General features: G+C 38.6%; 1 protein-coding gene across 2 annotated transcripts in view; it reads left to right on the forward strand.

The window, feature by feature from the left end:
- Positions 1 to 312: 312 nt before the first annotated feature.
- The window catches only part of LOC118795159 (epidermal growth factor receptor-like), a 78742-nt gene continuing 59618 nt past the window's right edge, over positions 313 to 19436 (forward strand). For both annotated transcript variants that reach the window (XM_036553544.1, XM_036553553.1), the window contains exon 1: positions 313 to 564. In XM_036553544.1, coding sequence (XP_036409437.1) covers positions 492 to 564 — 73 coding nt within the window. In that variant the 5' untranslated portion in view covers positions 313 to 491. The remainder of the gene's footprint in view (positions 565 to 19436) is intronic.

Genomic DNA, 19436 nt, shown 5'->3' on the forward strand with positions numbered 1-19436 from the left:
TTTACAGAGTATAACTTCTCTTGTTGAAGATGATCAAATACTTAGCAGTAGCAATTTTATAAATAAATTACATTTTTGGCATCATGGTGCAGATGGAAAGCATACGGATGTGTTTACAATGTATGTCTATTTCACTGACGCTCTGCTGTAATGTAAAACACTTTAGTTTTCAGATTTCTATCTGCGTGGAAAACTCGTGCACGTGTGTACCTGTTAGTGAGCGTGATCTGCAACTGTTCCACCCTCCTGATGACGTCAGGAAATCATATGGTTGCGAGTTTCTCAGGATCAGTCACAACTCCTGCTCAGGAAAGCGAAGTGTAGCTGGCAGAGTCTCATAGCTTATAAAGAGAAAGAGTAACATCGTAGACACCACACGCAAATTCCGATATCCTGAGCAAGTAGTATCAGTTGTTAGGCATCTTAGGTTGCTCCAGTATGGAACAACAGTCTTTCTAACTGGAGAAAAGAACTTAGTACAAGTAGTGGCAATGCGATTGAAAATTACAGTCGTCCTTGTTTCTTTGCTCGCTGTGGGCTGCTGCGGCTTTCTGGATAAGAAAGGTGAGTGGAAGGAATAACTACTCGTTTTTATTGCACGTGAAGGGCGTGGGTGTCTTTGAATGGTTTTCGCGTCCCGGGAATGTCTACTGCTTAGTTTAAAGTACTGTACGATGGTGACGGCGTGATACGGTAAAATCTAAGCACTAGTAAAAATGCAAATATCGTGGAAAAAGTAATATGAGCTTCCTGGTTCCGGATATTGCTTAGTTTGTCTGAAACAGCTATTTAGTAGCGTGGAAAAGTTGTTCCTGTTCCATGATAATTTATAATGTTACATGGATATTACGAAAACGTCGTTGGACCATGGTTATATAAAGCGGAATGTGAAACGCCAAATACGCTGTGGTTACTCACGTTTGCATTTTGAGCAATTTGTTTATATCTGTGTCAATCTCTGTGTTACGGAGTATACAGATTATTTGAATTGATATTTGTCAATATTCGAGCTGGGCGAAATGTTATCTTTTGAGAGGTGGGTAAAAACAAAAAATTTTGGGATCGTAAGGAAGTGAAGCTTTGTTAAGTGTCCTTATTTTGTCAGGTGAGAATATGAATACTGGCAGTCACTTCTGCGAAGGCATCGCACCATGTTACTAACGACTGAAATTACGAAATTTGATGATTGATCGTATGCGAATATAGTGACATGTGATAATAAATTCGAATATTACAGTTACATATTTGATTTTTAGACACGGCAAAACGTTTTATTGCGGTACTGTCCGAATTAGCTGCGTGGAGTGTTCTTATGCTTAAACACTCAGAAAGTCACCTGCCTAATATGAGGAGACAGTCGGGGGTGTCATGTAACACTACTGCCAATATATTAGACTTCTTCACTATTTTAATTTGTCATGTTGACTCATTGAACAGTGTTATCCATAAACAACATAGCTGATTAATATAACTGTTGCACTGTTCCAGCATTTAGTAGAGCTAACCATGTCATTAAACGCATAGGCTACTGACAATGGATCATAGAGAGACGTTTTCAGTTTTGTGGCTTTCGGGTTCATAAAAGACAAAAGTACCTATAAAACTTTCTACAATTTGTTTTAATCATTAGACTGCTGTGCAGGCGCGTTTAGATTTTGAGTTGCCCCAGATGATAGCAAGTAGTTTTGAAGGTGTGTGGAATAAACAATGCGGTCTCTTTTTGTGATCATTAGAAATGGTTTCTTGATGTCCATAGCATTTGGTTGAGATGAAGACCCCCATTAGATGAACGTGAGATTCAGAATCATTCGAAAGAACTTAAATTAGAAAGGCATCGTATTCAGAAATACTTCTTTAGTATGATCACCCAAGTCCTTGAGAAAGGGAAATTGTGTAGATCCGAACAGCAGCAAACCAAATAAGATGACTCATTGTCCTCTTTGCTCATGTTAAAACTGATGACTACCTACTGTAAATAGCAAATCCCGAGTGCAAGACAAAACAGACCTATTTTTTTTAGTTATTTACTGCGTTATTTTGTCATTGCGGCGCTAAAGAATTAGGCTACTTTTCCAATCCGGCATATTGTTTCCGCACGTCGTACAGTTTAGAGTACAGTATCAGGATTACTATGGCGATCATTTTTGCTCTTAAGTACCTTAAGTTTCGCCAAGCTCATACAGTAGCTGAATTGGCTTGATATCCCCTGTAGCTGGGTAAGGACAAATGTCTCGTTTATGATTTGCCCAAGTTACCGTCGTTGCCAGGTCTGACAGATGGGAGTCCCATCCTGGCGAGACGGTTCCACGACCCTCTGGTTTATCTCTACTTTGTGGAGAAGAAGAGACGCTCTCTCGCGTGTCTGGCTTCGAAATACGCGTCTCTGATGGCGAAAACAGTGAGGTATGCAGCACAAACAGACGGAAGTTCATTGCTGCTCTATCATGACATACTTAGGTACAAAAAGATTTGCTTAGAGGTGCATCTTATTGGCACACTAAATACAATACACTGAAATGTTTTTTTTCACAGTTTTTCACACCATGCAACTTCCCAAGGTCAGCTCAGTGCAGTTCACATTGCCCCTGAGGCAGCATGGACAAAAAGTACTTAGGTAAACAAGACTATGAACTCCTAGTCAACAACTTGAGCCAGCTCTCAATTGAAAATAAGTGTGCTCCATCTTTATCACTTCCAGCACTTGCAGTCCAACACAGGATTATCCAGTTAAATTGATGTTCTTACTTCATTTTAAGCAATTAACATTGTCCAGGTTCATCCAGTTAAATTGATGTTCTTACTTCATTTTAAGCAATTAACATTGTCCAGGTTCATTTACATTGCTCTTGAGTTATGTCCCCGCATGTGACCTCCTTTCCCCAAACTATGAGGTAGAGTAGTGGAAAAAGAATTCAGTGCAACCAGAATCAAAGTATTTCAAGCTGTTTTTAAGTGAATTTTATTAGGCCTTGGTGTCCAGAGTCCCCATCTCTTATTTATGCCGGTCTGATATGAGTCTTGTACAAGATTATCAGTCGTGTTACACTCCCACAAAATTGCTTAAATTGACTTTATGCATGATGCTTTGCTCTGTTGCACAAATAGGAAAAACTCTTGAGGTCGTCCTCCAAAAAAAGAAGACATTGCAAGGGATCCTCTCCTTTTATGGGGGTTGTGCCCTGTCCATAAGTAATGTTTTCTATCAGTAATAAGAGCTCAGGCCAAACATTAGGACATTAGGATTAGCTCCTAACACAAATCAACTGCATTTTCAGTATAAAAGCAATGCAAAATGCAATAACAATGTTATTCATAGGTATATTCCTGCAATATATATTAAAATGTGGAAAAGATATGTCAGCAAGTAGAGGAAGGCATGGCACTCTGTGGCCAGGGAAGAAAGTCAGGAACAAGGAGTACTAACTGGCATGAACATTTAAATCTGAACATCACAAAATACAAGTGGAGAGGGTCTCCTGTACTGGATTTACTGTTGTCGTTTAACACAAATTTCTAATAGTAGCAAGAAATTAATCTAAAGGTCCCTGAGCCGTTGACCTACGTCTTTTGCTTGGTCAGCTAGTCCTATCACTTGCTGTACTGTGTAGATGATGAAAACCACAGCTCAAAACCTTCAGCTGACCCGTCCCCATTTCATGCGGAATTAAACACATGCTGATAAAATGTTTCTTTGAAAAAGCCGCCAGATACGTCTCTACTAACTGCCAAAAAGGTTTTTGTTTAAAAAATGGAATAGAGATGTTCAAAATATACAAAATTTATTGTAAATAAATATGACAGCATAAAACAGGTAAAATAGGCAAACCTATTTTTACTTTTTGAAGTGAACTTAATCAAAAAGCTTCTTATTGTAAGGTCTTGTGTACATGAAACATATATGAAAACATACAGGGCCCTAAACACAAATGCACATTCATATACACATAGATAAAACAGGAAAGAGTGCAGATGTGTAGTGAAGATTGCATCTTCACAGTCTCTTATTGAGATGACTGATAAATACCTAGCATGTCCCACCAAACTTTACCTGTGATTGTATGTACAGAACAAACCTGTGTCCTTTACAGTCCTGAAATTTGTCCTTAAATCTGGAAGAACATCCTTGCAAGATGTCCTTGGAGCAATGTACTTTTAGAGCAGAGTGAGGGAGCCTTTGCTATTGTGGTAGAGCTGAGGTGAGTAGCTCGTGTGAGCCCTGCGTAAAGCCTGTGGGGTATCGGGTAGCAGGTAGCCGAGCAGTTGCAGAAGTTACATCACTCCCTGAGACCTGGTTAACTAGCGTTGTTGCCGACAGGCTAGAGGCAATTTGCCTTTAGCTCAACCGGCAACGACGCTGGCCGTAACTGGTTGGCAGTGAGCAGTGAGAACCCAGGTTCGGAACTCGCTCACTCGCTGGCCCACGTTACCCCCGAGCGCGGGCACCCTCCCTTCTATGACACATGGCAAAGTTTTGATGTTTCTTTAAAGTTGCTCATGCAAGAAAACAGATGTGAAAGTTTGGAGTGATGCCATAGATTGTTTCTATAAGACCTCAGTTTAGAGGCAATTCTATTAGTGTAACTGCATCTTTAGGTTAGAGTTGTTACGTGGAGTAACTAGAGTAACTGTAACATGGAGTTGTCGCGGTTACCTCCATAGTTTGGCATAGTGTCTCACCATGCTACTACATCATAGTGATCAAGTCAGACTGCATTATTTTAAGTAAGGATTGATTTAGAAAAAAATTAACATATCTCTAAATGGCTCTTTAAAGGCGAGTATTTGAGCTTTTCAAGCATTACTGTATTTCATGAATTGTAATCCAGAAATAAATTTTATCCTATTCTGTGTAATTAGTTGATTCAGATATGGTGAACACTGGAGGGAATCTTTCGCATTGCCTAATGATGGACCTTATGCTCCCACAGCAGTAAATTACAGGAGTGTTTGTGCAAGAATCCGCCTGTATGTTCACGCAATCTGGACTGTCATGGGCTATAAAGCTGAAGTCAATATGTGTCTTGGACTTCTGGCCACTTTTTTGGCCTTTGGTAGGATGTCATCAGCTGGGTCCTCTTGACCTCCTGTTGTGGTCGCACCACAAATCACAGCCCTGGTTGCTCTGCACATGTTTGCTAAGTCATAACACGTCAGCACTGCCTAAATATTTCAGTGCAGTTAAACAAACCACATAGCACTGCTGGGCCCAAGGTTTAAATGCACTGAGAGGGTCCTGGCTGAAGGTAGTAGTTTTTAAACAGGACAAGCTGTGTACTTAAATGCTGTCAGGTTGTGCTGTTAAATGAAGATCCTTGGGCATTGAAACTAATTGTTTATTTCAGGCATGTAATCCCATTTTACAAATGATTGGAATTCCAGGGATTCCAGGCCTTTAGGGAGCCTGCCAGAGCCACATGCATTACAATTTGCAGAGTTCATGGTCTTTTTGTGGTCCTTTTTAAGCACTCTTCCTTTGTTTGGAGGAGGTCAAGCAAACATGGGTTACGTGTGACTTTCTCAACATAGATATATTATTAGTGCAGAAGAGGAATGTGTCGGACAACTGAAATCAGGATCACATGGTCATCTTTGCTATCTTTCTTTCCTTCTTTAACACCAAATATAAAAGGTAACTAGTCACATTGTGTTAAACATATAACATGAGGTAATTCAACCACAGGCACCATAAATAATATTATTTTTACATTTATTTACATTTTGGAAATGTAATTTGCTCATTTAAGCATGTTAGGGTGATAATACATTATACAGCATGTATAATCCTTGAAGCTGGCCTGCCTTTGGCTAATATTTTCCTGTAAGATGGAAAAATAATACAATCAGAGTATGTAGTACATCAAGCCATTGTTAATGCTGTTGATATATTACTGGCAAATAAAATTGTTCATATTCATATGTTGACCTTTCATGTCATTTGTAACTACTAGCAAATTAGCATTGTACTTCAGTTTTTCTTGCAGAAAAACATTTGCTGACTTATTTTGTGGATTACTGCAATTTAATGTATGCAAGGTGGTTAGATAGATGTAAAAATCCATAAAATAATTTATTTTTGTGATAGCAGCCTAATCATCAGGAAAAATTATACCATTTATACAGTTTCTTTTTTAGTCAATTAATTGAGGTTGAAATTCATTACTATTAGCACTGATGTGTTTGCATCCGATGTCTAAAGCAGCATTATTTGCATGAATTCATTAATTGCAAACCACTTTGTGTATAATTCTGTCGATAGAAAATAGGGCTGCCCCCGACTAAAGATTTTCCTAGTCGACTAGTAGTCGTTAGCTCAAGCCATTAGTTGACTAGTCATCGCACGTTTATGATAGACTAATGTACTGTAAAGGGACGAAAGAAATAACTGTTATAATCATCCAGACAATCTGACAGTTAAACAGACTTCTGACAGTTAAACCTGACTTACTTCTAAACTGAAAAGCTCTGACATGGCAAAGGTCAGGATGTGTTAAAGTACTAATTAATCTGTCAAATGGTCATGACTATGACCCATGAAACAATAGACACAACTTGTTGTTAAAAAAAATTCCGCTTGAGTGAATTTACTTTCCGTGAAAACAGCTTCTCAGGTATAACTCCGCAAAAGTATGATGTATACACATGATTTTTTGGGGTTCTGGTAAGTGTTGCATGCTGTACATGCTGACACAGTCAGGCATATCAGACTTTTATGGGCTCGGAGAAAATCGCTGTGTTACTTTCATCATGTGTTACTTTCGTACCGGCTCTCCCCTACATGTTTCAGATAAGTCATGTTTGAGGTAGACGAACGATAGGCGAATCTTTGCATGCAGAGTTTGCATGTCACCTTCCTGGGGTCGTCCTTTACATGCTCGAAATGATCCCACACTTCAGATGATTTCCTGCCCGACATAGTCTGATAACTTTTTAACGACAAGGCGCAGCTCCTGAATGGAGTTTGAGGGGTTTTTTTCTGCGACTAACCGACCAATGAAAACTTGGTCGACTAAGACTCTTCTCATCAACTAATGTTTAGTCGACTATTAGGGGGCAGCCCTAATAGAAAAACAAAACACTGTTACTATTCTATATCACTGTTACACAGTGTATGGGCAAGTATCTGAGAAGATTTTTTGTGGTTTTTTAACAGTATGCCTAAGTTCAGGCCAGGAAAAGCAGAGAGGGGAGTGCCACAGGCCTTCTTGGAGACTGCAGCAAATGAAGTGTCAGTAAGGGCTGCCGCAAAGTCTTATGAAATTTGTCACATGACATTGTACGGGTATGTGACCCGGCATCACCACTGTCTAAACCCCCAACAGAGTACTTGCGAGACGGGGTACTGATCAGTGACTTCTGGGCAGCATGGTACTCTGGTAGAACATTTGCAGCATCCGGGTCCTCCTCTTCGGGGCTGTTCTGTGCTATCTCTCTCAGACCACACCCAAAAGCCGGTCCCCAGAAAGCAACTGCCAAGACAAGAAGGACTACTGCAGTCCTCACTGATACAGTATGCTTGTCAGAGTGTCTCTGCATCTTATGAAAAACAAAACAATTATGTCAAAGGCTAAAAGACTAGTCAATTTCACAAAGAAGAAAACGAAGAAAAATGCAATAGAAGATATGGAAGAAAGTGAGGAAGAGGAAGAGTTCTGCATTGTTTGCCTGGAGAGCTACTCCATATCAAGGCAGGTCTGGCTGTCATGTGTGCGCTGCCATTCCTGTGCACAAGGACTGCACAGACAGAACTGCACACTACATGTGTCATAACTGTCAGTCTGATTGATCTTAACTGCACACTGCAACTTTGGATCCCCCATCATTTGTATTGTCATTATTTTCGCTTTCAGAGGACTGATTATCTTATACATGATGCCTCTGGGTACAGACATTGGCTACATGAAAGCATGAAACATGTTGCAATAATTATTCGATATCTGAAAATGTTAAAAAATTCAATGAAATTACTGAATAAAGCTACAGTAGTTGCTTTAACTCTAACTGTATTCATTTGGAGTCCACTTACTTTGTTTAATATCTACATTTTCCCCCATCTAGAGTTACAATTGCCGCCTAATAGACAGATGCAAGTTTCCTAAATAAAGAAGAATGGTACAGCGCAGGTGGTCTGTGAGTAATAGGGTGAAAAAAACAAAAAGTGTTACAATTGCCCCCAGTCTCCCTACTCATGATATCATAGTGCTCCATGAGTGGAAGCGATATGCGTACTTGTTGTAGCCACAAATCTGGCTTTGTTGTGTCTCATTGTGACACTGTGGTCTCTAATGGTGTTTTAATTGGTGTGCACACACTGTCAGGTTAGCTTGCTCTATCAGATGCTGAGAGTGTTGGCTCCCCTTTCCTGGCAGAGACCATTAGAGATTTGCAGTCTTGGAGGGTGTCTGAGCTTGCTCCTCTACTCGTGATTGGCCTGGACAGGACCACCGAAGCCAGGGCCTGACTCCCCCTGCTGGCTTCAGATTGTGTATTATTTTATTTGCTTCTGTAATAAAAATGTAAATCATGCTGCAAACTGCTGAGTGTAATTCCTTGTTGGTGTTCATTAGCAGTATAGTGTTTTTTTCCACTAAAGGTTAGCTAGTGATCCCAGTATCTGATTCATCCAGATAACTTACAACTTTGTGTTCACCAATTAAAAGACCATTTGAGACCACAAAGCCGAGAAAAGAGTGCCATTCAAGACTGTAGTCACACTTGGTAATCAGTCATTCCAGACAGTATGAAACAGGTAGTGTTGCTGACTGTTTACCCAAAAATGAAGTTATATTACATCACCTCTTTTACGATAGAAACACTAATCATAAAAATGTTATTAAAAATAAGTACTTTATATACATAAATATTATCTTAAGCGAAATTGTATTTTAATGAATATCACTGCTTGTTTTTATTTGTGAGAGAACTGTAAGTTGTAAGCCCCCTTTCAGAGCTAAATCAGTCAATACAGATTGTATTTATTGCAGCAACAGTAATTGACTAAAATTAGTCATATTATTTCAAATGAAAAAAATATGAGAAGGTAAGTAGGTATAACCATAAGGTAACAGTTGGCAGGGTCCAGATTCATTTGCTGATCCAGTGCTGGTTGGTCCAGATTCATTTGCAGATCCAATGCTGGTTGGTTCAGACACATTTCACCCCAGTGCTCATTGGTCCAGATCATATCATTATGACTATAAACTGATACTGTCAGATTTGCATGAAGGTCCAGATGGAGGTGTCAGTGTGTTGGCTGGCATGGAGCATGAGGCTGGTCTTTGGCACTCTGTTGAAGTTGGCATTGCCAGCACAGTGCCACAGGAGAGACAAAAATGAGGCCATATGGTTCCTCTTTCTGTATAGCACCAGATCTGTCATTGTTGTTCCAAATTGTCTGTTTACAGTGGTTTAGAGTTTGACTTTGTTGCTCCTGGCGTTTGCCCGAATTGTTTCAGCGGTGTTGAAAAATGTATAAAAGATAAAGGAATCTTAAATCTGCAAACCAGTTGTACTCACCATAAATTGTGTCAGAGGGGTAATCTTTTATGAAGCAGATAAATCCAAGGGTTACTTATCCATATAGTGCTTATCCTTTCATGTTATTTTTGAGATTTGAAACTTCCTTCTTGATCATTTCTTCCTGTTTTTAGTTTAGCAAAAATGTAAACTAAAAACACATTTTTGGATGTGTAACAGTTATGTCTTTACCTGGTGAACACCATGTCAGAAAGGATAAGTATACGATAAGTAATCTTATCTAATATTAAACTGAATTTTTTACACAGCATGATTTATTAATGCAAAACTATACTAAAAACAAAATGTTACATTATCATACTCAAAAAGAATAGAAAATACTCTTGTCATTTGTTGTATGTTTTAACCAGCAGTAGTTAAAAAAAAAAAAAAAAACAGCAGCGCATACTGTGTAAATAAGTATGCGAACAAGGGAGACCAGAGCAGTCTCAATAAAAAGGAAAAGAGGGAGTTATAGCTCAGAATAGCTAGTTGGAACTTAATTGAAGGGGCACTCAAATAGATCAGTAGGTAAGGCACTTGCTTTCAGTGCAAGTTGAGCTCTGTGGCCTGGGTGTGATCTCAGCTTTGTCATCAGCCGACGCTAACTTGGAGCCCACAGCAGCAGAACAAATTGGCCTTGTCCCACAGGGGACAGGAGTGGGTATGTCTGCATGGTTTTACTCATTTCACTGCTGCTTGGATGACGTCAGCAGAGTAGCGCCTATCCTCCAATAAATCTCACCATAGTGCACTGTGTGACTTGTAGTTTGAAAAAGAGCCATTGGCTGACGCAGTTGTGTCCGCAGATTGCATTTGGCTTGCCTGAGTGGTCCTGTGTGAGGACAGAGGACAACTCAGTTGTTGTTGAGACAAGTGAGACAAGCCGACTACAGTACACACTTGTCCATTCCAGAAATAGCGTAAGATGCATTAAAAAGAAATGACATGAAAATGAAAGATGAAACCATGTCATTGTGAGGGAAGAATGAGTAAGGAGCTTCTAGCAAGTTATTACAACTTTCAATGATTAAATTTAGCCAGTGAATTGCTGATGAATTAGTTATATTATGTCAATTTTCTAGTTTGTAAATATGATATTTTTGGTCATGGTAAATGTCAGAAAGAGGAGTTTAGCAGGAATAAGAAGATTTTGTATTGCAATTACTTAGCTTTGTGTTGAGTGACTTTGAAAAGATATATACAATTAGGTGAGCTTACGCTGCCTTGAAAGTTTGTTTCCCATTAAAAGTGAATTTTAGAGAACCTGTTACACAAGTTGTTCATTTCATGAACTAAGTTGCAGTGTTATACATTTTTCTTACAAAGTCTGCTTACATTTGTTAATTCCTATCGCATGTTTCTGAAATAAATCCAGTGGCTTCTCATTAAACAATTGGAAGCATAACCACAACATGGTCTGTAACTCCTTAACCTCTGTTACAGGTATATACAGGTAGGACCACTCAATCCTAGAAGTCACATACTGCAAGAACTTCTCCATTTTCATATAGCTGAGCGCTAACATAATTCTAGTGCTATATCATACCTGGAGTACTCTTAAGGTGTGCATCATACTTAGTCTCCTTGAAAAGTCTTACACAGGCTTTCTTCTGTGGCAGTGAATTGGTAGGGCTAAGCCATTGTGACAGAAAACATATGGAGAGACACTTATAACAAGCTTTGTCCCAACAACACAAATAGTAGATTACAACAATGCCAGAAGAATGTTCTAATTAAAAGCTCAGTAGCATGTTTTGACATTAAGGATAAATTGCAGACTGCTGACCCCAGACAAGGTCATAAGCTTGGCACGGCAAGGCTCTTTTATTATTCTAACATATTTGTTCCTGGCAACAGTAACAATAGGCTCACAGCCTTAAATTAAAATATGAGAGGCACACCGTGACCATTTAGAATGTATTTGGAACCTGTATAGATCTCTTCTTTGGGGAATTTGTTGTTGAAATGGTAAAACATCTAACTTCCATCCTTCAAAACCCTGAAAAAGTCTGAGGTTAATCAGAATCTCTGAAGGTTTTAAACCCTCAGTTTTCATGCTGCAACCTTATTGCTTATTCTCCCCATATTCCCCAAAGAGCACCATGAATTAAATCCCACTGCTTCCTCCCCTGTTCAGGATCCCATACCTTCTCTTTTGCTATCCCATTATAGCAGCTGTAAAGGGTGTGCATTTTTCCAAAGCCCACTCAAGTCCCCAATGTGTCTTGCTTTGCTTTCACTCTTATTTTCTAACTCAGACAGCCAGGCCTTGTCTAGAGATTTCCTGTCAAGACACCTCCCTGAGCCGATGGACTTTGCAGATTTGTCCTCTTATGAAAAAGCAAGAGGAATTTTGCCTACAACCAAGATAGAAAAGAGAGGGCTGGAAAAAAGTCCACTTCCTTGTCCAATAAATTGTGGAACCAATACTCCAGTTGCCACATAATAGTGTAATGTTGTGTCAGTAGGATAACATGTTACATGCGTTGTGAGAATTTTTGTCCTTAGCTGGGTATCTTGCTGGGTGTTGCTTAGTATAGTACCATCAGGAGAGTACAATGATGCTTCTGTTGCTGTTGGCATATGCAAGTACTGATAACTTCACAGGTTTAGAGGAGTGGTTTGAGCAACAAGGCGTAGGTCTATAATCCCTGATGGAATACTGCCATTGATTTTTTTTGCTTTATCCTCTAAGAGCATCTGTGCTTTTAGGCTACTTTTGGTTACTGTCAGCGCTGACTTGGTTGACCCATTACTAGTGGACTGATGTGGACATTGCTAGAAGTCTCTTCCGCACCCCCTACTGGCCAGACATGCGAGTCAGTAAACCCACTGTAAGCTTCTCTACCAGCTGCAGTCATCATGCCGTTTTAAATAGTACTCACGGTCCTGGGCCCCAGTCATACAATGGGGTAAAGTAAACACTCGTGATGTGAGTGAGTGTTGTTGGACACTTGACCATAATTTGAGAATTAAATTAGATTGAGGGGGACCCCTTAATATTGCTGATTACTGAAAGCATGATGCAGGGAACAGGCAGCTTTGTTGATGATGGCCTTACCAGAAAGGAGCTCTGTCTCCCTCCTTTCTTGTTTTTCTTTTTTTTTTCTTGCCTAACCTCCCTAGACATTCATCATCCATCATTTTGCTTCCTATCACTGTGGTAAAACGAATCCCAAACCAAAGGCTTGAACTGATGCCAATTCAGTTTAAATCACACGATTGCAGTGGCCAGTCCCAATGTCACCTTGATTTCTGGAAATGAGTCACTATCCACACATCTGTAACATTCATCAGTCTGTTCTGTACAGATTTTTTTGTGCTAGAATGATGCAGGTGAAGGGCAGCTACACTGGCTTGTCTTTTGACAGGCATGTTACCTGCTGTTTTTTGGTGTTGTTTTTTCACCTGTTATTTTTTAACTGAATGTTTAAATAATCCATGGACCAAGATGTGTGTATAGAAGTCCACTTTGTCCTCAACCTCCTATGGGGCGCCATTTGTAAAAATGTATACACTGATTTATCCTGCACAGTTTTTGCACATTTAACGTTGTCAAATGTAAAAAAAAAAAAAAAAATGCAGTACAATTTTAAACTGTCACTTTTTCATACATTTACAGACAAATTGATGCAAATCTGTCAAAGTCAAGGGTAATATTTTTCATTAATGAAAAATATGAAATAACTTGTGTAAATATAAGTGTTAAATGTAAATGTTAAATATAAAAGTAAATGTTAAATGTTAAATCTAATATGCAAATGTGGAATGAATCTAATGAATATGGTAATTAACCACACCTCCATTGTGTGAAGCATGTTCTTTCCCATGGAAAAGCTCAGGCATTCACATCAAGCACTGTGGCAATGTAGAAACATGGCGAGTGGTTAATTACCATATTCATTAGATTCATTCCACATTTGCATATTAGATTTAACATTTGACTTTTAACATTTACATTTAACATTTATATTTAACATTTACATTTAACATTTATATTTAACATTTACATTTATATTTAATATTCACATTTAACATTTACATTTATATTTAACATTTATATTTAACATTTGCATTTAACATTTACATTTATATTTAACATTTACATTTAACACTTATATTTAACACTTATATATATATATGAAAAATATTACCCTTGAAAAAGACAGATTTGCATCAATTTGTCTGTAAATGTATGAAAAAGTGACAGTTTAAAATTGTACTGCATTTTTATTTTACATTTGACAATGTTAAATGTGCAAAAACTGTGCAGGATAAATCAGTGTATACATTTTTACAAACGGCGCCCCATAACCTCCAGTGTTATTTTCACATATTTCATGATGATCTTTAAGGAGCTGGCTTACTCAAGCCCAGTTGTTTTTCTTTTCTAACTGCTTTAACACAATAGCTGTAGGTTAACTGAATAGTACGATTTTGATTCCCTCCCTAACAGCTAACAACCGTATATTATACATGCATCTCTTCTAAGCAATTTCCTAAGGGGAGATGAGCAACTGTGGAATAGCATGAATGGATAAAGCTACTTATTGCAAAATTGTCTTATGTGTCCTGTGATTACCTTGGAAATCCACCATAAACTGCTTTAAATTTACTATAAATCCTTCTGTAATTTAATTAACCAGCTGTGCAAAACAAAGTTTTTGCTGAGAACAGGTATACACAAAAACATGATCACTTGCACTTATTCCTTTACCAAGCTGCATTCAGATTAGAAAATGAAAGGGAGATATGCTGCCAGGAAGAACGAAAGATTCTAGTGGTCACAGATGAGTACATTGTCCAGTATCAGCATACTCACAGGTGAGTACATGAAACATTGTCCAGTATCAGCATTTAAAGGAATACAGAACAAGTCAGAAACTGTCTTTGCATTCCTTCATTCTTCAGCGTTCTTATCATTGGTATGTTTGCCTGAGGCTCTTGACATCTTACTGCCATTTTCCAGGCCAGTTTAGCTGTGTTTTAATTGTGTTCTTCGGATCATAGTACATTTCATATTTTCCATTATTTGAAAATAATTTCTGCAGAAAAAGGCTATTGCAAGATATGGTGTGCAGAAATGCTCTCAATCCCTCTCAACAAACAGGTCAATACTGGTGTTATTTAGATATATACTGTATATATATTGTTACCCTGGGGGGTTGTGAAGGTAATTGGGTGGAAGGGCCTACACTAAGTGCAGTCAATTTAAATATATAATAAAAACAGGATTTAGGTCAAACTTTCATTTGATTTTTTTCTCAGTTGGTTGCTATTAAGGGAACCCTCAAGTACACTGTCACCCATGTAGGCTCCATATTTCATTGGGTTTATTGATGGTGAAAATGCCCCATTACAAAGACCATGCCCAGCAATGTGCTGGGCCTCTTTTGGAGCCTGGGGTGAGGTCACAGTACCACTGGTCAAGCCATTATCACTTAAAACTCTATCACAATAAATCTGTATCTTACACATAATAGCATTTCACTTTACTGATACACCTCAATACCCCTACTGAAGGACCCAGCCCCTGTGGCTTCTATACATCAATTATATATGGATATGGGTATATATGTGTGCTGTTTTTTGTTTTTTTGTTTTTTCATGAAAAGTGGTGAGTCACTCTGCCTTAGTCAATCGAGTTGGTTAGTTATTCCTTCAGGCAAATGCTGTATCTGAAAAAAAGACTGAAAATTTTACAGAAGGTGTATAAAAGCAGGAACTGTAAAACTAAGACGTCATGACACTGCCAATATCTTGCAGCTCTGCACAGCATGTTGAGGCAAGAGTCAAATGGTCTATTTTGCAAGGTTGTCTCCCAATGTGAAAGTGTGAGAGAAGGCTGTGCCACTAGTGTGGGACCACACTCCTCAACCCTTGACCTTTATCTCTGTGTCACCCAACAAATCGTGTCCAGTGGAAGAATCTGTGAGAAGAGTTAGGAAAGGTTTTATAGTTTTTCCATGAACTAAGAGTCTGCAATGGAAAAGCACATAATGATTCAGGTTGGAAAAAGAAATGACTATCTCCACATCTCCTGCTGGAATTTTGGTTGGGGCCAGAAAGAGACTCAGGAATGTTGCGTTGATGTGGTTTTCACGTAGTTTGCAAATACATGTCAATATAAGCTTTACTAATTGCGTGTATCAAACATGTATATTCAGAGCTTGATATGAATTGGTAATGACATGAAAGTTAGATCCTTGGAAAGTGCATGAGTGGATTTATCGAGGATTTTGGAATCAGCCTCCTAAGACCTCTCTGCATATAAGTGTTAGTGTTGTTTACCCTAAATATCCTGTAATAAACTACCTGGATTGTCACCAACAGGCATATTGAGGTAATATCACACCTACCTGGAGCCAGCCTAAATTGTCATATATAGGAATATAAGGTCTTACAGATAAGGAAAGAGAAAGGAACATTGCCAAAACTAGTCCATTCTCCTCTCATGTAAACTAGGGGAGAAACAAGGCTGATTACAAATCACAGCATTATCCTCAACTGACCATTAGAATATGTGACAGTGCACCCAGGCAGTATAGAGGCTATTTTGCAGAGGCTTTTTAATATCTTTGGTTCGCCTACCTCGTAACTCATGTTACTTAGGCATTAAGATGTACAGAAGAACAGTTGCTTCACATTGAAGTAATTGACAATATTGTGCAGTTTTAAAAGCCAAAGCAGTCTTACCTCATGTAAAAGCAACAGTAGGAATATTAACATATATTGCAACATTAACTGTAATTTGAGGTAACTGTAATTGTAATTGTAACTGTAACTGTGTACTTGGGGTCTATGTGGCTTTTCTTCAGTAATCACAATATTACTGAAATGGTAAAAACTAATTTTTTACCATGCTGTACCAAAGAAGACACATGCCAGTGCCTCCAAGTAGCTCTGACCTCCCATATTATGAAGACACTGGAAAGGCTGGTCCTGACTCACCTGTAGCCCACGGTGAGGGCATCCCTAGACCCCCTGCAATTTGCCTACCAAACAAAGGTGGATGTGGAGGATCCCATCTATCTGCTACATGCTATATGCTCACCTGGATCAGCCAGGCAGCACAGTGAGAATCATATTCTTTGATTTCTCCTGTGCATTCAACACTATCTGGCCTGCCCTGCTGGGGAACAAACTGTCTTCTGCCATGGGGAGATCACCATTTGATCCCCCAGTACAATGACTCATTTGCAAATAAGTATGAAACCCCTCATGTGGAATATATATAAGTACAATACATGCAAGAAGCTCACTTATGGACATTACTAAAATTCTGCAAGTTGTTACTTTAATGGTGCAGTTGCAGTTGTAGTATTTATTGTTCTAGTTATTGTCCTATTGTTTTGTGTTTTTTATGTCGTGTACCTCTATTCCCAACATGCTTGGCTGTTGGCAAGGCTATTTCATTTTTGGATCAATAAAGCACTATTTATCTATTTATCTTTCAGACCAAACTGGCTGTAGTGGTCATGCATAGATTACAATGCAGAATCTACTGCAAACACTCTGGTGGATTTGGTATAAACAAGTGTGGTCAGTTAACCCTGGAAACAGCACTATGGTTTTGAAAGTTTTTTTAAGCATTTTATTTAAATTTCGTTAATCATAATGTTTAAAAATGTAAATCCCATTCTTTACTTATACATGGAGAGGCTGTATACAGGTCTGTGGAAGACTGGGTGTGGTTGCCGCTGTGGTGACCCATCTCTTGTTGAAGGCCTGTGCAAAAAGACAAACCCTGTTGTTATCAAGGTAGGCTAAGTTCCAGATAACTGATTACCTGATACTGACAGTGAACTGACATGGTGGTATCATATTCCATACCCCTGGGAGTGGGTGGGTCTGCCTGTTAGATTGAAATTACCCAAGGGACCTTACAAGGATTCAGACTAAATTTATTCCATTGTTTAACTTTGAGCTGTAGCTTTAAGATGTGCATCATGTTATCTTAATGTTCTCAATGTAACAAATATAGAACAGTTATTGTTTAATTCATCATCTGTAAAATCTGTGAATTTTCACCTGACCTGAGTGTTATGATTGTGAGGTTTGTGAGGTGAGTACTCAAATGTATTGAAAATACATGTACAATCAAGAAAAGTAGATTTCATATAAGATTTGGGAGACACTACTGTTATCATTAACATAAATGCAGCATTGTGGTACAGGTAGTTAATTAAAGTCTCTCTATATGTCTGTATGACATATCCATCATCTCTATCACCCCTAAACCCACACCTACATGTACAATGAAAATCCAGATCCAAACTGACAGTGTTTTGGAAAGTAATAATGGAACTTTTCAGTAGACAGAATTCCTGTGTATAGTGAGCTGTAATTGGCTGTGTTGAGATTGCACTTCCCTGGTGCCCAAAATCTGTACAAGCAAGTACTCAGTTATGTTCTTAGCGCTCATGACGTGGTGGGGAATTTAAAAGCTAAAAATTGTACCTTTGTTGATTTTATTCATTATAAAAACAATGGTTAAGGCCCGGTCTACCAGGATACATGTTTTTTTGCTGAGGTGGGCCACACTTAAATTATCTTACATCTGTTGTAAGGTTTTTGTAATTAAATGTCCTCTCTCTGAGCAGGAAAAAAAACTTCAAATGTAAATTATAGCCATACCTATGATCTTCATTCTGCTTTCTAATTCAATCAGTTTAGAAGGTGGCAGTTTTTAGCACCAGCATCTGAAGGCGCCACTGCTAAGGGTTAATGTAGCAGTAATTTCATTGAGGCACTCAAGCTAATTTTCTTGGAAGCTGAACCCAGACCTACCCTGGTGTTAAAAGTCTAAGACTGAAATAAAACCAAAATGGACCTGCTAAACACATCATCTCATACCAAGGCAAATATCTGTGAACAGAAGACCTCTTTACACATTCATCTGGTATAATGGCCTAGTCTGCACTGCCCTTATTATCTGAAGAATGATATGGACTATGTGCAAGAAAAATCCACCATTCTCTAAACAAACTGTATAGAAGTGAACTGAATTTGAACCATGCAACTGACCCCTGAAAAATGTCTCTTGGAATTTCATGAGCCACAAATAAAGTTATATGCTCACTAATTTAATTTGGGAAAGACTGAGACTATTACAACGGTGCAAGCAAAGGAACCATAGAAGCAATTGATTCCCTTAACACAATCTAAATTAAGCTGCTGAAGATTATATTTACTACAATTAAAGGAGAAACTTCTTGCACGCACTTCTGCATTGCTACGCAATGTCTTTAGCTACACATGAAGCATTGCACACCATTTCGAAAAGAGAAGGCTTTGAAAGGTGTGTGACAGTGTGTGATCAGGTTTTGGGAAATCACAGGGTGTGCTGACTGTGGGTACTGCTCTGGCCCAGATGAAGAAATTGATGACACATTGGAGAGGAGGACCAATATGTAGAAGGAAAGATTATCCATAATCTTTATTCCTTCATCTAAAGGATGCTGCTTTAGATGAGGGAATAAAGATGTTTGTTTGGTTTTTTTGTTTGTTTGTTTGTTTTTCTTTTTGCATCTTAATTCTAATTTGCAAATAATGCATATAATGTAATATAGTTGTAACATTTATAATGACATGGTATGGGTAACACCAAAATATGGTATCCGGGTGTCTATGGATTGCTGTCCTGTTTACTATCATTTGGAGCATGCTTTGAGTGTATAGTTCTTTCCATCCTTTGAGATAAAATGTTGTCATCACTAGTGATATTTAAAGCCTAAGGTCAGAGAGATTGTAAGTGTGTGGAGCCTGTCTCTGTATCTGGAGAACAGCCTTTAGCCAATCTTTAGCCTATCCTGAGAGCCCAGGTATAGTACTTCATGTTCTCACAACGCATTTGTAAAATCAAAACCACAGCTTGTTAGCTGGGAATAGTTTAGTTTTGCTGCCTTGCACAGCCCTAC

Source organism: Megalops cyprinoides, chromosome 2 (assembly GCF_013368585.1).
Source record: "Megalops cyprinoides isolate fMegCyp1 chromosome 2, fMegCyp1.pri, whole genome shotgun sequence".
Taxonomy (NCBI): domain Eukaryota; kingdom Metazoa; phylum Chordata; class Actinopteri; order Elopiformes; family Megalopidae; genus Megalops; species Megalops cyprinoides.